Source organism: Mus caroli, chromosome 1, assembly GCF_900094665.2.
Source record: "Mus caroli chromosome 1, CAROLI_EIJ_v1.1, whole genome shotgun sequence".
Taxonomy (NCBI): Eukaryota; Metazoa; Chordata; class Mammalia; order Rodentia; family Muridae; genus Mus; species Mus caroli.
Window position 1 is genome coordinate 112,164,866 of NC_034570.1, and position 27,257 is coordinate 112,192,122.

At 45.7% G+C, this 27,257-nt stretch overlaps 1 protein-coding gene and 1 pseudogene across 2 annotated transcripts in view; both read left to right on the forward strand.

The window, feature by feature from the left end:
* C1H2orf76 (chromosome 1 C2orf76 homolog) overlaps positions 1-27,257 on the forward strand; it is a 65,473-nt gene that overhangs the window by 19,463 nt on the left and 18,753 nt on the right. The window contains exons 1-3 of one of the 2 annotated variants that reach the window (XM_021169559.1): positions 11,198-11,258; positions 11,942-12,086; positions 22,011-22,061. In XM_021169559.1, the coding sequence (XP_021025218.1) occupies positions 11,954-12,086; positions 22,011-22,061 (184 nt within the window). In that variant the 5' untranslated portion in view covers positions 11,198-11,258; positions 11,942-11,953. Of the gene's footprint in view, positions 1-11,197; positions 11,259-11,941; positions 12,087-22,010; positions 22,062-27,257 lie in introns of those variants that run through there. The other variant, XM_021169550.1, reaches the window with a different exon arrangement.
* Positions 24,992-25,373, forward strand: LOC110299739 (annotated as a pseudogene).

The following is a 27,257-nucleotide window of genomic DNA, read 5'->3' on the forward strand; positions in this document are numbered from 1 at the left end:
TATAGAACCCAAGACTACCAGCCCAGGGATGGTCCCACCCACAAGGGGCCTTTCCCCCTTGATCACTAATTGAGAAAATGCCTTACAGTTGGGTCTCATGGAGGCATTTCCTCAACTGAAGCTCCTTTCTCTGTGATAACTCCAGCTGTGTCAAGTTGACACAAAAATAGCCAGTACACCCTGCAAAGGGTTGTTTGATCCCAGAAAAGGGTTGTGACCCACAGGTTGTGAATCGCTGCTCTTAATCAACATACCACAGAGACACTGCCCACCCATGTTTCTTGCTGTTATTCACAGAAAGAGCAGCAGCCCAGATGTCTGTCGGTAGATGAATTAATTGGTAATGAATACACAGTGGAATCTTATTTAACTGTGAAGAAAACAAAATGATGACATTTGCAGGCAATGGATGGAACTGGAGGTGATTATGTTACGATAATATGTCAGGATCACAAATTCAAATACTTCGTGTTTTCCCTTATACACTGACTCTAAAGTGTGCATGCGTGAGTGTGTGTGCGTGTGAGGGGCCCAGAAAGGGGACCAAGCAAGGGGAGGAAGAGATCTAAAGGGAGGGGAAAGAGGAAAAGCAGGAAGAGAATGCTTGGGACATGGAAGCTGAGCGGGGAGCTGCTAGACAGGAGGGAGGGTGCAGTGGGGGGGGAGGGAGGGGGAGGACACAGGAGCAGGCAGGTGCATAAAAGCAGTATATGACATGAAGTATGGAGTATGAAGTGTGTCATTAGGAAATCTGTTACTTTGTATGCTAGCTTAAAAAGGGAGAGTAAAGGAAGGTGCTTAAAGAAGACAGTTGTCGGACACCACCTGCCTGTGGCACAGAGGGAGGTCGGACTGTGCAGTCTTGCTGGTAGCTGTAAAGTCTTCTGTCCCTACTGGTTTTGTTTGAATGCTTTTCCTACACTTAAAACTTGTGATATTTTTTTTTCTCCCTTTGAAAGGATTGTGTAGGATAATGGGCTCCCTGGGGACATTCATGCAGGTATATAACTTGTTTTATCCCCGTCCTCTCCTCACCCACCTGCTGGTCTCCCTTTTCTTCCTCACCTCCCTGAATAGACTCCCTTCCGCTCAGCTCCTTATTCTTCTCCCACGTAGATTCTGTGTGAGAGAAACAGAATGTTTGTCTTTCCAAGCTGGCCTTTATCTTGCTTAACACAGTATTGTTTTCCATTGGCTCCATATTCCTACAAAAGATATACTGTTACTCTTCTGTGGCTAAATCACATACACACACACCACAGGCATATAGAACCCCACCACCACATCAGACTCACACACACACACACACACACACACACTCCATGGCTGATTGTGTAATTCACTGATGTGAATGGTGCTTCAGTAAGCCATGTGTGTGAGTGTCTGGATTGTAGGTGACTGTGGTTTTCTCAAGTTGTTGCCCAGCATGGGGATAGCTGGCTCATGTGACAGTTCTAAGGTGTTAGGGGTTTGTTTTGGGAATTTTCCATTCTGATTAACATGGCTGGACTGCAATGTCTTTACATCCTCACCAACATGTGGGTGTTTGTATGTGTATATGTGGGGTGTGTGTGTGTGTGTGTGTGTGTGTGTGATGACAGCCACTCTGACAGAGATGAAGATGTTCTCTCAATGGAGTTTGGTTTGATTTGTGTTTAGTTCATTTGCCTGTTCATTTATTGATTGGATTTTTTGTTCTTCTGGTGTTTAATATTTTGGGTCTTTATATATTCCAGACACTGATCTTCTGTCAGACGAGTAGCTAGCCAAGATTGTCTCCCATTCTGTAGTTCTGATTCTGTCATCTTAGAGGCTGGAAATACACTCGCATCAGACATTGGAAGGTGATGCTAGCCATGGTGTTATGTCCCAGGGAAGCTGAGGCAGAAGGATCACTGGAGCCCAGATTCACGATCAGCCCCAGCAGTATAGCAAGACCCTGTCTTGGAAGGCAAGCAGAACAGTTAGCAGAGGGTCGGTGTGCAGCCGTTGGTCAGGTGGTCAGTCCCGGGCTGATTCTGGGGCTCACTCGTCGTTATTGGTGACCCAAGCAGAGAGCTATGCCTAAAGTGCTTCCTCCGCTCACGTTTGGCTCTTATAGAGCAAGGTAAAGCATAAGTCATGCAGTGCTCACAAGCGCAGCTCAGGTCTGACAGGGTGACCCTTTGTCTTCTCAGTTCAGATCCTCAGCTGAGCAGGCACCCAGTTTATAATCTATTTAATGTGTGTCTGCATGTGCGTGTGTGCTTTGCATGTTTGGAGGTCAAAGGGCAACCTTGAATGTCACTCCTCAGGTTCCATCCTTTCCCTGTCTCCCCTTTTTTCTTGGACAAAGTCTCTTAATAACCTGAAACTTTGCCAAGTAGGCTAGGCTAGCTCTCCTTTAAGCTTCTAGGATCTGCCTATCTCAGCCTACCATCTTGTCACTGGGACTATAGGCATGTACTGGTATACTGGGTGGCAAACCAACCTACCTTCCTTCCTTCCTTCCTCCCTTCTTCCCTCCCTCCCTCCCTCCCTCCTTCCCTCACTCCCTCCCTCCCTCCTTCCCTCACTCCCTCCCTTTTCTTTTCATTCTTTTAAAGAATTACTTCTAAAGTGACTTGTTAACTTTTAAAATCACATTTATTAGTGTATTAGTGCATTGCCATAGCACATTGTGGGGATCCAAGGACACCTGAGGGCATTGGTTCTCTTCTTTCACTGTGGGTCTCAAGAGTCAGACTCAGCGCAGTAGGTTTGACAGCATCCCCAGCCACAACTGTTTTTGTTTTTTTAATTTAAAAATTATATGTGTGTGTGTGTATGTGCTTGCAGGTGTATGTGTGTGTATGGATGTGTGTGTGTATATGTGTGTTTGTGTGTGCATGTGCTTGTATGTGTGTAAGTATATGTGTGTATATGTGAGTATGTATGTATGTGTGTGTATGTATATATGTGTGTATGTGTGTGAATGTGTGTATATGTTAGAGTACATGATGGAGGTCAGAACATAACTTGCAAGAGTTGGCTTTTCCTTCTGTGTGGGATCATAGAATAAAACTAACATTATCATACTCAGTGGTAAGGGCTTTAAAAAACATGTTTATTGATTCTTTGTGAGTTTCACATCCTGCTCCCCAATCCCACTCATCTCCTTATCCCTTCATATCTGCCCTTTGCCCTTGCAGGTCCCCCCCCCACACACAAAGAAAATAAAATCTCGTCATTGGAAGCTGTGTTTGTCACAGTGCGTCCCACAGGACACCCTTTGTCCACACAGCTTTACTTGCAAATGATCACTGGGATGAGCCCTGTGCTGTCTTTTTATGTAGATTCTCATGCTTATTAAGAGGCAAGCGCTTTACCAAGGGAACCATCTCCCCACTCCCATCTTTTACTTTTTTTTTTTTTTTTAATTTTTAAAACGTTAGTATTATGGGGTGTGAGGGGCATGAAAGCGTCACAGCGTACACGTGACAGAGAACAACTTTGTGGAATCATTTCATCTGCACTTAGGTTCCAGGATTGATCTTGGGTCATCAGACTTTCACAGCAAGTGCCTTTAACCAGCAGAGCCAATCCCCTGGCCCCATCGTTTGTTATATGTAATACCCCCAGGCGTAGCTTTGAATCACTGAGTGTTCCTAAGTGTGAGAAGGCCCGGTACATCTTACAGAGCTAACTGGTGTGGTAGCAGCTTTTTCTATACACAGTGTTGTCATCTGTGAATTCAATTTTACAAACATACATGACAGAACATGACAGTCTATGTCTTGATTAACTGACAACATTGCCAGGACCAGAGGCTTCTGGTAACCTGACTCCGTGTCAGGTTGTCTTAGCAGTGGCTCCTGATGGTAACTTTGACAGCCAACTTTGTAGACACAGACTAAACGAATAGCCAGTTACATGCAGTTACATGCTTTTCCTAAGCTGATAGAGATCGGTCTGAAGCCCACAACCCAGTGTTATGTGAACATGTGTTTTCCATGTCCATGAGGACATCAGGCTGTGCCTCTTGTCTTGCCTCAGGAGCCAGCCTTGCTGGGTTTCTAGCTGTCTGGCTGGGAACTCTGCCAAGCTGAGAGGTGCCAGCTTGGGACGCTTCGCGGGCCGGGAGTGTTGTGGCAACCTGCAACCCATGCTCCTTGGCTCCTGAATGTCTCTCAGTCTGGCAACTGGAGGTTGTAAGCCTGCTTGCTGACTCCAAGCCCCTAAACATCCTTGCGTCTGGGCCAGTGTGGCTCTCCGTTCCCAGGGAGGGCCTTTGAGGGGTTGTTGAGTATCTCAGCTGCAGTGATGTGGCGATCAGGGAACCAGGTGCTCCAGCAGGCACCAGCCAGAACAGGTTTTATAGATGCCCAAGTTTAAAGACCTTCCTAAGCCTCAGGCACTCTCGCTTTTCAAAGCCCTACCCAATGGTGTCTATGTTAGGGTGTGAACAGTCTACTTTCAGCTGAACTGCATGTAATACAGAGATATTGAGTTGCTGTTTTTGGTTGGGAAACAGTAAGGTTTTCTTTATATCTCTTTCCATCTTCCCTTCCCTCCTGTCCTCTCTTCTCTCTCCTCTCCATCCTCTCTTCCCTTTTTCTCTTCCTTTCATATATCCCCCTTGTCTTCCTTTCCTCCCTCTCCCCCATCTTCTTCCTTCTTTCCTCCCTTCCTCCCTGTGTGTCCTTCCTTCTTTGACTCCCCTTCCTTCTTTATTCCTTGCCTCTTTTCCTCCTATCCGTCCTCCCTCTCTGATGGCTTTTGGGATGCTGGGGATCCAGCCTTATGCCTACCAGGCAGGCTGTGTACCACTCTCAGCTTGCATACCTCTCCTGTGGCCCTATGGCGATGTTGCAGGACTGCTCTGCCAGTGTGTCCTGGGGAGTGCAGGACATCCTCAGCCCTGCCTGCCTGCCAGCAAGTGTTCCTGATGCCCCCAACATATCTCACGTGGCCCAAGTCGATGGCCCTAGAAGAAAGAAAGCATGTAGGGTGCTTTCTTGTATGAACCCTCCAACCTGAGAGATAGGGCCGGGCTCAGGCTGAGGGAGGAGGCACTGACATTGGAGCTATCCTGCAGTAGGGAGGCTCTGACCTGCTTCTTGAGTGGTCCCGTGGTTGGAGGGTAAAGAGACAGATAGTAGAAGGGTGTGGCACAAACTTGGTGACAGTGTGGGAAGCGTGAGCTATCATTGTGACTGTAAGGATGCATGAAGTCTGTTGCTATGGTGAGGACGTCCAGGCTGGCACGAGTGGGCTTTCAGTACCACGCAGACAGGGTCAGACGCCTACTAGTCATGTGACCTGATTCTTGAGCCCCAACTACTGAATGCTATGGATTTTAATATAAGCACGTGATGCTGGGAATTGAGCCCAGCGCCCGCCCCTGGCCCCCGTGCTGAACTTGTGCTCTGCTACTGAGTTCAATCTCCATACAAGGTGCCTACCTTTGGAAGGTCCCACAGCCCTTCCATAGGCTATTCTGGGGTCAAGTTTCTGCAGCCTCAGGGGACACACCCATGTCTGAACCAAACTAGTCTAGATACATGACCGTCCCTCTTAATATACTCTTCCTTTGTGTGTATGATGTCTGTCTGCATGTGTGTGGTCATGTGTATGGGTGCAGTGGCATACCTGGTTGCCATTGTGTGCATGTGGAGGTCAGAGGACAGACAACCTCTAGGTGCAGTCTCCCTAGACCACCTTCTTTATTTCTGGGGAGCTTGCTGAGGAAACCAGGTGACTCTTCCAGTAGACTTTCTTAGCATCTGACCTTTCCACTGGAAGATCTGGACTTGATGCAGTTGTCATGGTTTGCAGGTGCAGTTAGATGCAGTCAGCTGGTGGCTGAATTGCTGTCTCTGTTCTAAGGTCTCTTCATATGTCATGGCTTTAGTGCTCTCAGTGTGTTCCCCTCCTCTCATAATTCCATCAGACTTGTCGAAGTGACAAATTTAGAAACGTTTTTATTTTGAAATAGTTGTAGTTTTGACAAGATCATAAGAAATGATGCAGATAAGAATATTTGTCTCTCTCACCCAGTATAACCCTGGTGGTGCCTGGCCTGAGCATTGTCTATCTTCATGACTAGACAGCTGCTGGAGGCACAATCCATGGTTTCAGTTTTCTGTTCAGATTTCACGAGTTTTACATGCATTTGTGTGTGTGTGTGTCCGTGTACATGTCTATGTGTGCATGCATTTATTTTATGCAGTTTTATCACATGTGTAGATAAGTATAAATAATATTGCAGTCAAGATTAGAACACATGATGGATTGCCAATGGGTAAAGGTACAGTGGGAGTTACAGTGGACACATCTGCAATATAAATAACAACTCAGAGACCTTTTTATTATTTTATAGCTTAGGCCTTTAGCTAGGGTAGGCCCCTAGCTAGTTTAAACTTAACTTGACTAACTGTGCCCCATCATGTGGCTAGTTCTGCCTCTCTGCTCCACTCTGATCAGTTCGTTCACCTCTGTGTCACCTGGCTGAATCTCCTGCCTCTCATTTCTTTTCCCAGTGTCTCTCTTAGGACAGCCAATCAGACCCAATTCTAGATTGCCTTAGGCAGATGAGGGAGAATGAATACTTACAAAAGAGAAAGCCCGCTAATGGGCCACAGAAATAGCAATACCAGAAGCCTGCTGGCATTTACCTCTCTTCTGGTACAGAAGCAACAATTGAATATACAGAGACACACCTTCACACAATATACCCCAACATAAAGTACTTGCTACAAACTCTGAGTTTGAGCTACATGGAAGAAAGAGTTGTCCTCCGACTTCCACCTGGGTGCTGGCACAGTGTACCCCAGTGCACATACACAATAAACAAATACATGTAATGACGCTAAAAAACATGGGCTGGAGAGATGGCTCGGTGGGCAAAGCGCTTGCCTTGTAAACACGAGGACCTGAGTTTGGATCCCCAGGGCCCAGGTTAAAAAGCTGGGAGTGGTGCTGTATTCAGAGACAGGCGGATCGCAGGAAGCTCATTGCCAGCTAATGTGGCCTCTTTGGTAAGATTCCAGGCCACTGAGAATCAGTGTCCCAAACAAAAAGTAGAAGAAACCTGTCTTTGTCAATGTCCAATTGCTGTGAAAAGACGCTGTGACCATGCATGGCAACTCTATAAATGAAAGCATTTAATTGGGGCTTGCTTACAGTTTCAGAGGGTTAGCGTGGCAGGAGCCAATGAGGGCATGTGGGCCAACATGGTGCTGGAGGAGGAGCTCGAGAGCTCTACATCTGGATCTGCAGGCAGCAGGAAGAGAGAGAAACTGACCCTGGCTTGAGCATTTGAAACCTCAAAGCCTACCCCCAGAGACACAGTTTCTCTAACAAGGTCACATCCATCCCAACAAAAGCACACCTCATAATAGTGTCAGTCCCTGGTGACCACGCGTTCAAATCTATGAGCCTGTGGGAATTTTCCTATTCAAATTACCACAGTACCCGAGAAACAGCACGTGAGATTGTTCTCTGACCTCTACCCATACATACAACATACACGCACCAGTGCATTCACACATACATGAACACAAACAGGACATTCAGGGGCCAGTGGGGAGCAGTTCAGTGGAAGATTGTTGTCCTCGGATATACCGGGTTCTAAGATATACTGTGCCCCATCATGCAAAAGAGATTTAGACTATTTGATCACAAGATCCCTTATGCCCTTTTGCCAGTACCCACTCTTTACTTAGCCTGGTGGCACTATGTGGGGCTAGGAATTCATGGAGCATGTCCAACCCTGGACATCTAGTCTCGAAAGAGTGGTAGGAGGGAGTGGGACCATTCCCCTGCCCCAGGCCTTCGTCCTCCACCTTTGTGCACACCAGAGGAGGTCCTGTAGTCACAGCCAGGTTAAACTTCCTCTTCCCTTATAAGGTCACATCCAGCAGCACCTGGAATTCCTCCTCGTGCAAATGAGGCATCCAAGGCGCCCGGCCCCAGCCAATGATGGAAACATACCCTCCAAACCCCCTGCTCACCCTCCCAAAGGTTTAAACAGCCTTTGTTTCCCCAGTTAAATGAGCTGTCTCCATCGCCCGCCCGGTTGTTCTGGTTTCCCTTCCCACCTCTGGATCTGCCAGTTGTGGATCTGCCAGTTGTGGATCTGCCAGTTGTGGTTGCAGGAATCACACTGTTAAGTGAAGGGGAGTGGGTGAGAATGACAGCACCCATCTCTTTATTTCTGTGGTTTCATTTTAAGAAAGACAAAGGGAACGATACAGATGTAACCTGTTGTGATTGGCTCGCTCCCTCCCTCCCTCCGTCCTTCCCTCCCTCCTTCCTTCTTCCTTCCTTCCTTCTTCTCCATTTAAGTCCTTTGGTATCTATGCAAATGTGGCTCCCAGGAACAGCTTATTTCTAGCTGGATGTGATGGTGCTTGCTTGCTATCTTACTTACCACTTTGGAGGCTGCGACCAGCCTCATCTACATAGTGTGCACAGTGTCTAAAAATCAAACACCCACATATGTTAGAGCTGGCTCAGGGGTTACAGGTGCTTGCTGCTCTTTCAGAGTACAGGAGTTTAGGTTCTTACAGCTAGTGACTTAAAACCATTGTAACTCTAGCTCCAGTGGCTCCAGTGCCCCTTATTGGACTCTTCAGGTACTGCATGCACACAAACACTTAAAAAAATTCTGAGAATTTAAAAAGTATTACTGGGATGGAGAGATAGCACAATGGTTAAGAGTATTGGCAGCTCTTCCAGAGGACCTGGCTGGGTTCAGTTCCCAGCATTTATGTGGCAACACACGTCTGTGACAACAGTTCTAGGCAAACCTGACGCCCTCATCTGGCCTCTACAGACACCAGGCAGGCAGGTGATACACAGATGCATGTAAGAAAACACATACTCATGTAAGATTTAAAAATTAAAGTATTACTATGAATTATGGATTAAAAATATTTAATGTGATTTTCTTGTTAGGGTTAATTCTTGGAAGAAACATTGCTTTATCAACAGCTGGCCAAATTAAGGGTTTGTGTGTGTGTGTGTGTTGTGTGGAACACACGGGTGTGTACATGTGTATGGATGCTTGCGCACGTGGAGGTGGAAGTGTCAATATCAGGTGTCTTCTTAGCCAGTCTCTTCCTTACTTTTGTAAGACAGGGTCTCTGTCTGAATCTGGAGCTGACCAGTTAGCTGAGCTTGCCCACCAGCCATCCCGTGGTCTGCCTGTCTTAATTCCCCAGCACTGGGATTTCCAGCGGTCACTGCTGCATGCAGCTCTGTCTGAGCTCCAGCTAACACGGCAAGTTCAGTTCTGACTGACCCTACACCCCAGATTTAAAATGTTTATAGATTTCTCTTCTTACATCCCCCAAAGCTGTGCCATTTTATGTTCTTATCAACAATATATAAAAATATTTGTTCCTCCAGATTTTTGCTTGCCATTAGTTAGGCCTTTGAAAATGTTTTGTTCTTTAATTTTACAAATTCAGAGGTACAGTTGCCTTTTTTCATGTTTCTACTACAGATCTTTAGTTAGAATTGAAGATAAGTTAGTTAGAATTAAAAATAATGCACATTATTGTCTTAAAACATGTAGACAAAGCTGGGTGTAGAAGCACACACCTATAATCCCAGCACTTAGACAGAGGCAGGATGGCCAGGAATTTAGGGTTATTCTCGGCTGTGTAGTTCATTAGAGTCTAGCCTGTGCTACCTGAGTTTCGACAATTAAGACAACCCCCTGCTAATGACTGTTGACCATATTTGTACTAGGATATTGGTTTTACTTTTTAATTGTTATCCCTACTTTTTCTTAGTGTTCCTGCTTTCTGATTGTTTGAAGCCTTTCTTACAATTATAAAAGTATAAACCTGTTTTTGTATGACTGTATCTCGAAGGTTTCTTCTTTTGTGTAGTGTGCTTTTGCCCTGCTGCTGCTTAGCTTCCTAGATGCAAATTTATTAAGTAAACTTTCTTTCCCCATTAAATCCAGGTCTATGCACACTAGGATACTACACCATTACTGGGAAAGAACTCTAGTGAATCAATTACAAATTCTTGGCACAAAGGAAAAAAGGACTCACTGAGAATGCTAGGGAGGGGACGTGGCCTGGCTGGTGGCACTTGCCTAGCATGTCAAAGCCATGGGTTCCATTCCCAGCTCTGCATAAACCAGGCGTGGTGGTGCACATCTGTAAATCCAACTCTTAGGAGGTAGAGGCAGAAGGATCAATAGTTCAAGGCCATCCTCAGCTACACAGTAAGGTCCAGTCTAGTCATGTGCTGCTATGAGACATGACAGACAGCATATCCCCATCAAACCAGGAAACAAAGACCAGAATGTCAGCAATGCCAAGAAGATGTAGGCCAGCACTGCAGACAACTCTCCTCTCTGCAGGTCCAAGTGTAGGCTCCTTCATCTTAGGCCAGGGGAAAGAAGTGGGGCTTGGGGCAGAAGGTGGGGCATGGGGGATTGGTGATAGAGACTAGCAGATTCCTCTCCTATGGGCTAGAAGGGCGCCAGGTTATGAAAACTAGCAGTGGCAATCTGTTGGTCACAGTGCCTCAGAAATCCTAGACATATCTGTTGCTGCTAGCCTGATGTCTCGGCTTTGAGGGACCAAGAACAAGACGATGAGTCTTGTTTCAGATGAGTCAGCCTCTTCTATCCTATAGACAAATGTCCCTCCCATAAGTGATTGACATGTAGACCTGAGCAGAAGCAGTTGAACTCAAAGGTCAGGGTCCTAAAGGGACAAATGCAGAACAAGGGCAGGCATGCCTGGCTCTGCCACCTGGCTTTACTCACGTGTAGAACTCTTACATGGGTCCAAGTCAGGACTTCTGACAAAGGGGGCATCAGATCCCCGAAAAGGAATGTTGTTGACCATCACCATGGTGACAGTCTGACTGGTCCAGCTGTCACTGTATCCTGGGAATCCTGCCTTCCCCTCTATCCCCACCTCCAGAGCACCGCATTACAGGTGCACCACCATGCCTGCCTGGCTTTTATGTGGGTACTGAGGATTTGAACTCATGTCCTCAGCCTGCATGGCGGGTGCTTTCACTGATCCACCAGCTGCCGCTTTAATACTGCTTTCCTAACAGGCTCTCTTCCTCAAGAGTTGCTCCTTATTAAGAGCCTCTCGATGTTGAAAGTTTTTATTTTGTCGATGTTTGTTGAACTGCTGTTCAGTAGAGTTTAGGACTGTGTTTATCTGAGGAGAATTCTAAAAGGAGTTAATGAGGAATGCTGAAATAACCAATATTGGAATTATCAAAGGATTTATTAGGCTTATTAGCCATGAGACAAGGTTAGCTGAACCCTTTGTTTTATGGGGAAAATCTATTTCAGGTTTTATGGAAGCTCTTTTATTATAGCTAATATGTTCATTTTAATTATAAATTATTTGATGCATTCAATAGTAAACTCCCTGGATTTTTATGCCTAATGTATGGTATCTTTCCCTAAATTTAGTAAAATAGTTGAACAAGCACTCAGTTATTCAGAGAGACTTTCTAAGCCAAGTTTATATGATTTATTTCTATGTTATGGACTATTTCAGACAAATTGAAAGGCATAAAAATAGCATACTCTCCATATACTTAATATCTTGCCTTAGGACATAGAATGTTGCCAATGTTATTAAAGCTGTTGCCAAAGAAACAACTTTTATCTGAATTTTATTTACTTTAATGTATTTATTGTATGTATGTATGTGCGTATGCATGTGTGTGTGTGTGTGTGTGTAGAGGAGGACTGAGGTTGACTCTGGGTGTTTTCCTCAGTTGCTCTCTCCTTCATTATTGAGGCTGAGCCCCCATTTCTGGCTAGTCTTGCCATCTAGATCGCTCTAGGAGTCTCTGGCTCTGACTCCAAGTGTTGGGAAGGCAGGAGGAGGTCACCGTATGTGTCCAGCTTTCGTGTGGATGCTGAGGGTCTGGATCCCAAGAGCAGCAGTGTCTTTACCCACTTTCTCCATGTGTCTTCCCACAGGTATCTCTCCACATGGCTGCGGAGGAAGCCACCCTCACAGTTCGCCTCATCCGTTCATTTGAGCATCGGAATTTCAAACCTGTAGTGTATCATGGAGTAAACTTGCATCAAACTGTAAAGGAATTTATAATATTTCTAAAGCAAGGTATGGGAAATTAGAGCTTCTTTGTTTCATTTATGACTTGGCAATGAAAACATCTGACTATGATGTTAATAATAATCTTTGAAAAGCACAAAATTAGGCTGGGCTTAGTGGTGTCCACCTAGATTCCCAGCACTCTGGACACAGAGCCAGGATAATCACTAGCTTGGGCTATTTAGCAAGTTTTAGGCCAGCCTAGGATGTATAGTCAATTTTATGCCATTCTTGGCACATAGAAATATTTATGCTTCAAAAACAAAACAAAACAAAACAAAGCAAAACCAGCTAAGAAAAATCACCAAAGCCAGAAGCACTTTGTAAGCTGGTGCTAGCAGATGCTAGGCTGGCCCATGTCCTGGGCTGGCCTTTGTCCTGAGTCTTATCATCAGCTGCCCCAGTTTGTTAGTGAGTACTGTGAACACACACACCCAGAGGTTTATTTCCATTGTGTTTAACTTCAAGCAAACTAAGGTCCAGGGCAGAAGAGGTGACTGGCAAGTGCTTGCCACACATGCATGAGGAGGACACATGTTTGATCCCCCAGAACCCATGTAATACAGGAATGGAGGTGTGTACCTCTAATCTCTCTGGGGGTGCCTGGGGGATGGCTGGAAGGCTGGGGGGGGGTGGAGATGGAGTATCCCTGGGGCTCACTGTCTAGTCTGTCTACTACATCTGACACAGCTTGGGTCCCAGAACCCTGGTTAGGGGTAGTAAGAGAAAAGGGTAGACACACAGACTCACAGACACACAGACAATGAAGCTGGGATCAGGTGAGCTTCTCTGACTGTTACCTCTGCCGTCTGGCACTTCAGCATGGTACGGCGCAGGATTGGGGGTGGGGTGGGGTATGGCTTAGCTAGTCTAGGCAGCAGCTCTCTGTAGGCGAGCAGTTCCAGGCTATGAGCTTCTGGGAGGAGGAAAGTATAGTTGCTAGTCTTTGCACATACTGATTAACCATCTATACCCATACACAGATGCCCAAGCTCTGCCATCCCTCTTGAGCCTGGCCCAAATGGGTAATGGCTTTGTCAGTTTACTGCTGTCTAATTGGTCTTAGAGTCGTTACCAGGCCTCCCTCATGTCAGAATACACACTACTCAGGATGTAGTGCTTCTGCTCCTTACACCTGTGTGGCAGAGTTGCTGAGCTCCAGGCTCAGTGGGAGAGCCTGTCTTAAAAGTAAAGTGGAGAGAGATGGAGGAAGGCATCACCACTGACCTCTGGTCTCCTCACACATATGCGTAACATAAACATGTACACACACACACATTTACCTGCAGCAAGTCTGTATCTCTGGAGACTGAATGGCAAGGCAGTGACACTGTCTTCTTACCAGCCCTTGGGAGTCTTGGCAGGGCGTGTGGCTGTGGGAGCAGGGAGCTGAAGAAATCAGGAGGGCTCTGATCTCTGTGGTCTCAGAGATGGGACATTCTTTGCATTTTCCATATGTATTTAGTGTGTGTGTGTGTGTGTGTGTGTGTTTGTGTAGGGGGTGCTTATGTCACAGAGTGCATATGGAAATAAGAATAACTGGCAGGATCCAATTCTCCCCCAGGGATCAAACTCAGGTCGTCAGGCTGGACAGCAGGCACTTTTACCAGCTGAGCATCTCCCTGGCCCAGGAATGAAAATCTTCTGGTGGTGCTAGTTTATCATCCTGACCGTACGGCCCTCATACTGAGAGGGCCTTATTGCTCTTCATTACTGAAGCATCCCAAGGCATCTGATACAGCATCCTGCATATGCTTTTACTCTTTTAAGTCAAGTAAATTGATATAGAGTACACGGCACAGTTTTTAATATATAGTTCCATGAATTGGAAGCCTAGTGATGTTATATCTATATGTTTACTGTTTATTTACTTATTTTTCCATTTTTGTGCATGCATGCATGCTATGTGTACGCGTGTGCATGTGTGAACTCACTGACATGGCTGATTTTGTTAGCCAACTGCCTCTAGGGACCCCCTGTCTCTGCCTTCTGAGGATGGAATTATAAGCAGCCTCTGTGCCCACCCACTGGGTTCTTGGGATCGAACTCTGGTACTCATATTTACGTGGCAAGGGTTTTAACCACGAAGTCATCTTCAACTGCGTGTGTGTGCGCTCAAGTTTGTGTTTGTGTGTGTGTGCACGTGCACACCCGCATGCATGTGCAAGATGAGTGTGTCATAGTGACGAAGATCACCAAGGTTACTTTGTAGGGACTTGGAAGCCACTTTTGTTTGAGGCCCTCACCTTTCTCTTGGGTCTGTGTAGGTGTCCGTTGGGTGACTCAAACAAGGTGACAGATCTCCACTCATGTTGTCTATGTCCCTTTGCCTCCCTAACTTTGGGTCAGATTGTGTAGACATGTCAGTCACTCATGTGTACTTGGGAGGTAATGGCTTGCAGGAAACTTACCCAATCTTTCTTCTCTCTTCAAAGCCAAATGATGTTGAGATCGGAGTGGCTAGGTATTTTCCAGGTTTCAAGCGGGTGTATCTAACCTGTGGCCTGCGGGCCACATGTGCCCCAGGATGGTGGAAAAATGAACCTAACACAAAATCATGAAGTTGCTTAAGGAGCTGGATAGCAGCTCAGTGGTTAAGGGTGCTTGCTGCTCTTGTGAGGACCTGGGTTTCTTTTCCCCCACATTGGAACAGAGCGACTACAGTTCCAGGAGATGGAGGCTCTGTTTTGGCCTCTGTGGGTACTGCAGGCATGTTGTGCTTATACAGCTAAGGAGGTGCACACACATACACATAAACAATTTTAAAAAGTTACTAAAATGATTATGATTTTTCTCTACTCTTTTTTAACTTGATTAGGCCGTTCTTGATCCTGACATATCTGTTCTATAGATGACATATCTGTTCTATAGATGACATATCTGTTCTATAGATGACATATCTGTTGCAATGAAGACCATGATATTATGATTACACATGTACTGACTGCAGATTTCACAACCTGGTCCATTTCATTCCACGGGAAAGGGGCACAGGAGTGTCTGGTCACCCATGCCTTGCTTACCTCAGCCCTTCTTTGCCCTTGCCTCGCTTACACTGGGTTAAGGTGTCTTTTTCAGGCCAGGGAGATAGCTTAGCATAGAAAAGCACTCGACAGCAAGCCTGAGGCCCCTGTTTGACCTGAGGAGCCATGTGGTACAGGGAGGGAGCCAACTCCCACAGGCTGTGCTCTGGCCACTGAAAGTGTGCTATGGCACATTCACTACACTGATACACAATACCTCAATAAAGTGTCATCTAAAAAGTTGATGTCTTTTTCTAAGACGTCGGCCTGCTATCTTCCTGGTTGTATAGACATCTTGAGTAAATAGTTTTTTGGGTTTTTTTGTTTTTTTTGTTTTTTCAGAACTCAAAGGGGTCTATTTATTAAGAGAGTAAATAGGGTTTTTTTGTTTTTGTTTTTGTTTTTTAAGAAGTTATTTTATTTTATGTACATGTCTTCAGATGCACCAGAAGAGGGCATCTGATCCCATTACAGATGGTTGTGAGCCACCTTGTGGTTGCTGGGAATTGAACTCAGGACCTCTGGAAAAGCAGTCAGTGCTCTTAACTGCTGAGCCATCTCTCCAGCTCCAAATAAATAGTTTTTAAAAGATTTATTTATTTTACTGTATGTCTGTATTTTTACCACATCCATGTAGTGCTAGTGTAGGCCAGAAGAGGGCACCAATTCTCTGGAATTGGGTTGGTGGACAGTTGTGAGCTGCCATTCAGGTCCTGGGAGCTGAAATTTGTTCCTCTGCAAGGCCATCATGTGTTCCTAACTGCCTAGCCATCTCTCCAGCCATGAGTAAATTGTTACCTTGCTCCAGCTTCTCCTCCTTAATTCCCAGGGCTCTCTTTTTTAGAGGTAAATAAATGGGCTTGGTTTGGCAACTGGTTTCCTTTGCTTGTTTGGTTATTTAAAACATTTTAAAGACCATGATCATTCATAAAGTAACTTCTGGCTTACACAGAATACAAAATTCTGTTGCCATCTTCTTTGTTTGTTTGTTTGTTTGTTTTTCGAGACAGGGTTTCTCTGTATAGCCCTGGCTGTTCTGGAACTCACTCTGTAGACCAGGCTGGCCTGAGACTCAGAGATCCTCCTGCTTTTGCTTCTCAAGTGCTGGGATTAAAGGTGTGCATCATCACAGACTGACTATTTCTTGCTGTGTTCTTAATTATTAGGGGTATTTTGATATTTGATACTAAGAGTAACTTTTCCTTCCTCTTAAGGTCTTAAAAACAATCTGTCTAGGTATGATGTGTGTACACACATGCGAGCACACACACCACACACACACATACACACACACATGCACACCCAGAGTCATGTGTCACAGAGCACATGTGGCGGTCAGAGGACAACCCCATGCCAGTTTCATCTCGTTTGAGACAGGGTGTCTTGTGTTTCCTGCTCTGTAACTGTCCTGTGAGCTCCCAGTGATTTCCTTGTCTCTGCCTCTCATCTGCCTGTAGCTCTGGGATTACAGCCATGCAGAGCCATGCCAGGCTTCATGTGGGCCCTGGGGATTCACACTTACATGGCAAGGGCAAGCAAGTGCTTTACTCACCAAGCCGTCTCCCCAGATGAAAGGGCAGGTGAACAAGAGAAAAACCAGCAGTTTATTGCTAAGTGCATGCCATATATATTGGATACCTAGGGTGTGAAAACTTCTCAGGGAAGCTCCCAGACAAGGAAGAGGTCTTTAGACCCTGACCTAAGGCCTGGAAGCTTTGAACAAGGGAAGCAGAGGTCTGGTTGCTGAAGCTTTGCAATGTGGCTCACTCTGATGCCCCCTGCAGGTTGATTGGTGGCACAGCAGTCTTCAAGGTTGTTCTGTGGTCTTGTGGGGTGGGGGCAAGAGGCTTTGTTTTAGTCGAACAGGGAGGGTCCAGAGCACTAGACATCAGCTTTTATTTCTAAATAATCTTTGTGCAAGGTAGACATATATTGGGGTGGCATATTCTGGTCACCCCTGGTGCCAGTTATAGAGTGGCCTGCTTTTGTAAAGTTATTACAAAAGTGTATTAGGATTTTGAACTACAAACAGAGGTATTTTCAAGTTATTTTAATATTTTATAGCATTTTATTTATATTCTCTCTCTCTTTCTCTCTCTCTCTCTCGTGTGTGTGTGTGTGTGTGTGTGTGTGTGTGTGTGTATGTGTGTAGGAAGTCAGTTCTTCCCTTGTACCATCTGGGTCCTAGAAATTAAGCACTCATGTCAGGCTCAGTGGCGGGTGCTTTTACCTGCTGCTAAGCCATCTCACCAGCCTGTGTTTTCAAATGTTCACGTTAGAGGGTCATAGTATTTCTTGGTATCAATGCAGCAAGGGCCATGACATTTTTGGTACGGCAGAATGGGTGCCTCTTAAAGTCCTTAGGAACAAGATGTGAATCAGTTGCTCTGGTGGCACAGGAAGTTTTGGTTTCCCCGGCCATACTGTTCTTTGCTTCCCATTTACCACAGAATGATTCATCCACAGTAACCATTGGTCACCACTGTCCTCTGTAGAACAGTGGTGCCTGTCAGAGCTGCATGCTCAGGCCTGCCTGCTCGGCCTTCCACTACTGCCTGTTTCTATTGGGTATGTGAGGGAAGTGTAGCTATGAAAGTCAACTTTGGGGGTGTTGAGGATGTTACTCAGCTGGTAGAGTGCTGACCCATGTTCCGGGTCCTGGGGTCCATCTTAAACACTGCATGAGTTGAGCAGGATCGTGCACATCTGTAATCTCAACACTCAGGAGGTGGGGCATGGTGCACATCTGTAATGCCAGCACTCAGGAGGTGGTGCACATCTGTAATGCTAGCACTCAGGAGGTTGGGGCAGGAGAATCAGGAGTTCAAGGTCACCCTCAGCTACTTAGGGAGTTTGTGTCACAGAGACTTGGTGTCAAAAACAAACAAACAATTGAAAAACAGGAGAGCTTTAGGGTATGGACTCTTTTGAGTTGTGGACTCTGTGTCCAAAACTCTCATCTGGTTCAAGGTTCTGAAGAACTCTGGCTGGTGGGGCCACATATTTGCAACTTATTTGTATACACTGTGGTACACACATTTGCATGTATGAGCACAAGCAGGTTGGCATGCACACGAGCACATAAAATTCATAAATGAAATTATCTGGCTCCACCAATTCATACAAAGGGTCATCTAGTTTGATATTGAAGAGTTTTGGGATAGTAATAACACGGGCTAGCCTCACCTGTAGGTCAGGGGCTGGGTTAAGAATCTTGGCCAGATTGTCTCCTCTCTCCCTTTTAGCCTCCCGTTTGAGCAGGATTGGTAGTAACCCCATTATAAAGGTGAAGAAAGGAAGAACAAAGAAATTAAGAATACAGGGCTGGAATTTAGTAGCAACGATGGTTCAGTTGCTAAGGGACTCGGTGTGCAAGCTGACAATCTGATATCAGCCCGCAGCACTCAGGTGAAGAAGCCGGACGTGGTAGTGTACATTTGTAATCTCAGGGTGGAGGAGGCAGAGGATGGAGGATTCCTGGGGCTCTCTGGCCAGCCAGCATAGCCTGCCTTATGGGTTCCAGACTAATGAGGGAGGGACCTGACTCAGGGAAGGTCAGGACAATGAGATGGCTCAGCACATGAGTGCTTGCTGTTGAGGTCTACTCCTAGTGGCCCGCTTTCTCTAGCAACCCCATCTCCTAAAGGTCTTATAGCCAGCTGGGGACCAAGTGTTCACATATATTGAGACCACACCCAGGTGGTCCTGCCTCAGCCTCCTACACACTTAATCATATATTTTTATTATAGAAATACCATGATACATTTCCTTCTATAAATGAGCAGTTTTCTGTAATAGAATCAAGAGTGCAGAAAATATCGTATCGATGAGGTGAGATTTCTCATGTTCTTTGATTTGGAAGCATTTGGTATTTCTAAGATGTCAAATCCTACTTGTGAATGCTAGGTCATTCTTTGTGATGAATGGCTTGTCCAGCTTTTGAGTTCTGAGTTACTTCACATCCTATTACTCCTGGTGATGCTGCCTTGCGAGGCAGCCTGAGGGGGCGCTGCAACCTCACTATCCTAAGTTTTTTCCTTTTCCTGTATTTGGCATGTGTGTGCATGTCCATGATGGTATGTGTTCATGTATGCATATGGGCATGTGGCAGTCAGAGGTCGCCCTTGGATAGCCACCTTGGTCTTGTTTTTTTTTAAGGGTTATTTATTATATGTACGTGTGTTTATGTCCATTTTGTGTAGCAGTTGCCCATGGAGACCAGAGGGTGTTGGATCTCTGGAACTGGGATTACAGGCAGTTACAAACCACCTAATGCAGGTGCTGAGAACTGAAGCTTGGTCCTCTGCAAGAGCAGTGTGTGTACTTAAGCACACTGAGCCAGCCCTCCAGCGCTCTACCCTCTTTTTGATTTGTTTGAGATAGGCTTTCTCCTTGGTTGGCTTAGAGCTCAGTGGCCAGGCTAGACTAGCTCACCAGTACCCCAGGGATCCCCCTGGCTCTTCCCCTGTGCTGGCTCACGCTCAGTGGCCAGGCTAGACTAGCTCACCAGTACCCCAGGGATACCCCAGGCTCTTCCCCTGTGCTAGCTCACTCTCCTTTTACAGGGATGCTGGTTATTGAACTTGGGTGCTCATGTGTATATGGCAAGAACTTTGCTGACTGAACCATCTCTATAGGCCATAGTATTTCCTTTTTATCTTTACATATTTCTTTGCATTTAATAGCCCCCAGTTTCCTCTCGAGCACGTGTGTGTGTGTGTGTGTGTGTGTGTGTGNGAGAGAGAGAGAGAGAGAGAGAGAGAGAGAGAGAGGNGGGGGGGGGGAGAAAGGGAGAGGCAGGCCTGTGTGGGGTCAGAGGGCAAATTTATGGAATCATTTCTTTTCTTCAGATTATCCGTGAGTTCCAGGGATCAAACTCAGGTCATCCAGTTGTGTGGCAGGCATGTATAGCAGCTGGCCTGCCTTTCTGTAGATCCATAGTTGTCCTAAGGCTCCTCTCAGCCATGATGGTTACTCTGCCTTCAAATGCTTCTGGCAGCTCTGAGGACTGGCTGGTGTATGGGAGGATTCCCTTTGACTAGAGCAGCAGTTCTCAGCCTGTGGGCCATGACTTTTTGAGGTCACATCTCTGATATTCTGCATATCAGATATTTACATTATGATTCATAACAGCATCAAAATTAAGTTATGCAGTAACAATGAAGATAACTTTATGGTTGGGAGTCACCAAAGCATGAGGCACTCTCTTAAAGGATGGAAGCATCTACAAAGGTTGAGAGCTGCTGGGTTAGAGCTGGCTGGGTAGTCTTTATGCGCTTGTGGAGTTGCGGCTTCTTGGGACGAAGATCACGGAGATCCAGCCACTCTCCTCACATCCTATGATGGCATCTGCTTTGCACATGCTCTGTGCTTGTTAGTGTGCACCCCGAAGCAGTGTGATGTGTTGTCTGTGTAAAGTGTGCTTTCCCCTCTCAGCTGTTCTCTCTCTCTCTCTCTCTCTCTGTGTGTGTGTGTGTGTGTGTGTGTCTGTGTGTCTGTATGTCTATGTGAGATGTGTTCTCACTGATCCCAGTCTGTTCTCAAACTGACTTTGTAATCGGATGACCTTGACCCCCTAACCCTCCTGCCTTCACCTCCCAACTGTTTGAAGTACAGGCCTAGACCACTCCTCTTGGTCTGTGTCGTGTTAGACATCAAACCAAGAGCTTCACTCATGTTAGGCAAGCAGACCACCGACTAAGCCATGCCCAGTCCCCAGCTCCCATTGCCTGGAAGTCATTTCTGTGCAGTCTCTAGTCAGAGAGCCACCCCTCAGTTCCTTAACTCAGCAGAGAATCCCCCTGTTAACCTAATGCGTTCCTGCTATTGGAAGACAATGGAAATTCTCTTCTCTTGTCCCCATCTGAGCAGAGCACCCCTATGTAAGAACAAGCAAATGGCAACATATATACTTTCTATTGTTCATTTATTATTTCGTGTGTAACTGTGTACTTGTTGGTATGGGTGATGCACATGTGTTCAGATGCACATTCCTGTGTATGATGGTGGTGGTGGTGGTGGTGGTGTGGTGTGTGTGTGTGTGTATGTGTGTGTGTATGTGTGTGTGTGTGACTGAGTGTTTGTTGGTATGGGTATATATGCATGTGTGTGTTCAGCTGCACACTAGGTGAGCACACATTCATGTGTATGGTGGTGTGTGTGTGAGACTGTGTGTTTGTTGGTATGGGTATATGCTTGTGTATGTTCAGCTGCACACTAGGTGAGCACACATTCTTGGGGAGGCCTGAAGTCTATGTCTTTCCTTGATCACTCTCTGCCTTCCTTTTTTGAGAAAGGTCTCTCACTGAACCTGAAGCTCATTTATTGGGCTAGGATGATTGCCTGCCTCCGAGGGCCCTCCTGGATCCACCCTCCCCCAGTGCTGGGATCACACAAGCAGACCATGGTTCTCTGGCATTTCCTGTGGTGCTTATGCAGCAGGTGCTTTTCTGGCTGAGCCTTCTGCCCAGCCCCGGGAAAGGTTCTTTCAGTAGTTTCAGGGACTTCTCAGGTCAGTGGCTACCAGCCCGGCAGCTCACGGATGCTTTAGTTGTGGTAGATGGCCCCTGGATTTTGATGGTGCTTTATCGTCACTTTGTCTGATTGTTCAGACCAGCTGAGCGTGTAACTGGGGACGTGCTTGAGTTCCATCCTACCACCGTGTAAACCAGGCATGATAACACACTTCGGGAATCCCAGCACTCAGGAGGTAAAGGCCAGAGAATCAAGAGTCCCCCATCATTATTGGCCACACACGGAGCTAGCTGATATAGCCTGGACTATACCAGACCTTATTTAAGGAAAGGAGAAAGGAAGAAGAATCTTGACTAGGGGTCAGAGCAGAACTGAAATACTCTGAATCCTGTTTGGCTATTTTGTAATGAAAAAAAATTATCATCTTCTCTTACAGATGTCCCTTTGAGGACCAGCCTGCCACCGCCCCTCAGAAATTACAAATACGGTAACCATTTTTTTTATTATTTCAAAAGATACATAATTTTGAATTATTTTTGTTGACATGAATCTAAATGTGATGTTTGAATATTAATTTACTATAAATAAAGTCACTTTGGAGGGCAGGAAGCATAGCTTCCACGTATGGAAGTTTGTTAAGGAATCATACTGACAGGAGTCATAACATGCTGTGACAGTCACTTGTAACTGTGTGGGGAATAGCATGCGTGTGAGGAGTAGCATGCTTGGAAAACTGTGTATAAATGAGTATAAATGTGTATAAATTTCTTTATCAAGTAATCAGAGAAGACAAAACCAGCCAGGGACTAAGAATTAAAAGAAGTCGCTTAGGGTTGTGAGTGTGGCTCCATCCGTACACTGCACGGTTGGTGTTCACGAAGCCCTGGCTTTCATCCCTCTCCCGAATAACACTGAGTACGGTGGTGCACATTTGTAGTCCAGCACTCGGAGGGCAGAGACAGCAGAATCTGAAGTGGAAGGTTATCCTCAGCTACATATGGAGTTCAAGGCCAAACTGGGACACATATGACCCCGTCTCAAAAGGTACTTTAACATTTTAAAGGCTAATAACTTAAATGTGCTAGTTTTATATGTTGCAAGTAGTGACCTCAAAATTCAGTAGCAGGAGCTGGGGGGTGGGTGTCAGTTGTTTGAATGCTTACCTTGTATGCACACAGCCCTGAGATCCCTGCCACTGCTGCCTAGGGTGGACAGTCCCTTAGCACCTGGGAGGTGGAGACACGAAGCTCAAAGTCATCCTTAGCTATAAAGCAAGCTGTAAAGGCCAGCCTGGGATACATGACACCTGTCTTACAAGTAAATAAGGGAGTAGATAGATAAGGGCTGGTAAGATAGCTCAGCAGGTAGAGATAGATACCTGTGGTCTATCCTGTCCACCTGAGTTCAATCCCTGGGACCCACAAATAATGGAAAGAGAGAACTGACAGTCACATGTCATCTTCTGCCTTGGTATACATGTATGTGCACGCATGTGCACACGGGAGCGCGTGCACAGGCACACACACACACACACACACACACTGAAGCCGAGGCTCTGTGTCATAGCGTTATAAGACCATCTGCTTCCTCATCCATAGTAGAGAAGCACTCATCAAACTTGGGTTTCAGACCCTGCTTGAAAATAACAAAGCACCCAGTAAAGATTTCTGCTAATTAGTGCAGACATTTGAAAGTGTAAATGTTTTATAACCTTAAGTCACTTTCCAGAGTGGCTTTTCATTCCGTTCCCATCTGATAGGGCAACAGATGACCTACAATCTTTCGAAATTACAATCTCTGTGTGCCTGCATTTTAATACCCAGAGTCTAATTGTGAGGTCGCAGAGGCAGGCGGGCAGAAGACGGAGGCCCTGAGTGGAAAGTGCTTTGATTTATGAGACCCGCAGCATTTACATACTCAACATTGAAGCAGAGAAAGGAATAAGAAGTGTGATTGAGGTAAATATGAAATTTCTCAATTGTGGCTTTCACCACTTCTGAAGGAGATTGCCTTGAATAGAATCTCAAAATCATAGCCTTCAATCCACCTGCAAATTACATATAGTTTCCCTTTTTTGCATATTGTATTGTGTGATGGCACGTGTGTGTCTGTGTGTGTAGGCAAATGTGTACAATGTCAGCTTTTTCAAAAGATAAATTTTAAAGTAAAGCAGAGCTTGGGGGCTGGGAATCACTCACTTGGTAAAGTGCTTACTGAGCACTGAGGATCTGAGTTCACTACCCCCAACTCATGGAAAACATGCTAGGCACAGCAGCACGTTTATAATCCCAGCGCTGAGAGGGTAGAGACGGGGATGTGTTCTTGGGCCTTGTTGGCCAGACCAGTCTATGTAATCTATGAACCCAAGGCCAGTGAGAAACTCTGTCTCAAAAGTAAATAAATAAACTTGGGTGACTCCTGAGGAAAGACAGTTGATGTTGCCCTCTGGTTTTCACACTCACACTCACACCCTAACCCTAACCTTAATCCTACATATCTGTGTACACAAACATACATACATACATACACACAAACATATGCACCACAACAATATAAAATAAGCTAGTGTAACCATCAGAGACTCACTGGGGTAGAAAATGCATCATTGGATTACTGACTCATTAACCCCATTGCATCACAGCATGTGTGCATATTCAGGGGAACTGGCAGAAAAACAGGGAGGAATTGCAGAAGCCCTGGGTCCTGACAGGCGTGGAGAGGCTATTGGGGTGGGTGTGGCTGTCTAACAGTTGCTTTGTCCCGCTTAGGAAAGGCTTGGTGCTGGCTTTTCACCTACCCTGGTCCCCTGGTTCTTGTCTGACCTGTGGGGACAGGACAGTGCACTGGGTGCTGATGAGTGTTAGAGGACAGTGTCAGCTCTCCTCTCTGCTGGTTGTCGTCTGTTGGGTGAAGGGCCCACCCACTCTTACAGCCACCAGAGTTGGCAATCTCTGAGACCCTCCCATTTAATTAGCATCTACATCTGTTGATTCAGCTATTCATCCCAGGGGCTCAGCCACCATACATTTGGACCCAGAGTAATCCTGACTTTATATTCATTGCAGATGCTAAACATGTGTGGGAGTTTTAAAATTATATTTATTGTTTGTTTGTAGTAGAATAATTCTAATCCAGCAACATGACTACCCTGGCAGGGGATCACATCCAGAGACCTAGGTCCGTGTAATCCGACTGAACAAAGAAATGCCCTTAGCACACACATTTAATCCCAAACAATGATGTCTAATTCAGGGGCACACAAAGTGACAAATCAGAGAACGATTTAACAGAATGATCAGAGATAGGATACACCCAAGTCTCATGATAACAGACAGGAAAGAGGCTACTTAAGAACTGTGCTGGGAGCTTCTTCCTCGGTGCTGCCTACGAGGTGGCTGCCATCTGTTCTGCGGCATCATGGCTGCCCTCTCATCTCTGGTGAAGCCCAAGATCGTCAAAAAGAGGACCAAGAAGTTCATCAGGCACCAGTCAGACTGATATGTGAAAATTACGCAAAACCGGCGGAAACCCAGAGACAACAGGGTGCGGAGAAGATTAAAGGGCCAGATCCTGATGCCCAGCATTGGTTACCAGAGCAACAAGAAAACCAAGCAGTGCTGCCCAGCGGCTTCCGGAAGTTTCTGGTCCACAATGCCAAGGAGCTGGAGGTGCTGCTGATGTGCAACAAGCTCACAACGTGTCCTCTAAGAACCGAAAAGCCATCGTAGAAAGAGCAGCACAGATGACCATCAGAGTTACCAATCCCAACACCAGGCTATGCAGCGAAGAAAATGAGTAGATGGCTTGGCATGTTTTGTGTTTAAATAAAATCACAAAAACAAAAAAAAAAAAAAAAAAAAAAGAAAGAAAGAAAGAAAAGAAAAGAAAAGAAAAGAAAAGAAAAGAAAAGAAACTGTGCAGGGAGAGTCAGTTCAGTTCACAGCAGTTCAGTTCATGGAGTTCAGAAGCAGTTTTTCCACTCAGAGGAATTCACTCAGAAGCCGAGAGAAGCCAGTTTGAATTGGTCGGCTCAGAGAGGAGTTTTAGGCCTGAACTGCTGATTTGGACCAGCCAGCCAGAGTTCAGAAAGAGCTAGAAAGGATGAGCTTATTTTAGTAAGCCTCTGAGACAACAGTTACATCTGGTGAATAAAAGTTACTTTTACAGTTTGTTTATTTGCTTTTTTTTGAGACAGAGCCTCTCAATGTAGCCCCAACTGGCCCAGAACTCACTATATGGACCAGGCTAGCCCCAAACTTACAGAGATCTGCCTGCCTCTGCTTCCTGAGTGCTGGGATTAAAACGGTGTGTCATAGCACCTGGCAATCATTGTGTGTTTTTGAGGCAGTGTGAAATTTAACAATGCATGGGCTAGCATATTAAATACTCCACAAATATAAAATGCTATTTATTTTAAGCACTTCGACCCCATTTGCTCTGTTGGTGTGATTATTTGTATGAGTTTTTGCCTGCGTATATATGTGTACCACGTGCAGGCTGTGCCTGTAGAAGCCAGCAGAGTTTGTCAGACTTCCCATAACTGGAGTTCTTGACAGTTGTGAACCAGCATGTGCGTGCATGGAACCAGGAAGCAAACCTTGGTCCTTTGCAAGAGAAGCAGTGTTCTTACGTGCTGGGCAACCTTCACAACCACTATTTATATATTTTTAAAAGATTTATCTTGGGCTGGAGAGGTGGCTCAGTGGTTAAGAGCACCGACTGCTCTTCTGAAGGTCCGGAGTTCAAATCCCAGCAACCACATGGTGGCTCACAACCATCTGTAATGAGATCTGATGCCCTCTTCTGGTGCATCGGAAAACAGCTACAGTGTACTTAGATATAATAAATAAATCTTAAAAAAAAAAAAAAGATGTATCTTATTTTTGTCTGCTCTGTCTCTGTGTGTATATTCCTGTGGAAGCTAGAGGGAAGCATTGGATCTCCTGAAGCTAAGTCACAGGTGATAGTCATGAGCCACCCGAGTGGGTCCTGATCCTCTGAGAGAGCCACACACGCTAACCCTCAGGCAGTCTCCCTAGCCCCATAATAGTGTGTTTATAAAATTGCACTGCTCAAGGAAGTTTTAGTAAAGAAAGATGTTTTGTTAATAAGGTGGTTTGGGGGATTTTTTTTTTAAGGAGTCAAAATAAACATGTCTGTAATCCCAGCACTTGGGGAGCTAGAAGCAAGAGAATCGGGAACTCAAGACTAGCCTTGGCTGCAGAGCAAGTTCAAAACCAGCCCCGGGGGAAACTGAGACCTGTCTTAAACAAACAAAAACCAAAACCAGGCAAAAGCAAAAAGCAAACAGATCACCCCAAAGTGAGGATGAGGGATGATGTTACTGTAGAAGAAGGGACATTTTTCTTTGCTTTCTTTGATTTTGCTAATGTTATTGAAGAGAAAAATCTGGTGAAAATGTCTGCTCAAAACATGTTTGACCTGCGTTTTAAAAACTGTAGCTTCCTAGTACGGCCTGGCTGAGCACACTGTGGCATTTGTTTCACACGAGGGTTGGAGATAATTCTCAGCAGTCAGAGTACTTGCTGCTTCTGCGGGGGAACCCCGGTTCAGCTCCCGGCACAGATGTGGTTGCTCACAGCCATCCTTGACACAGTTCCATGGAGACTGAATGTCTTCTTCAGACTTTTGATGGTACCAGGCTCAAACATGGTACATATAC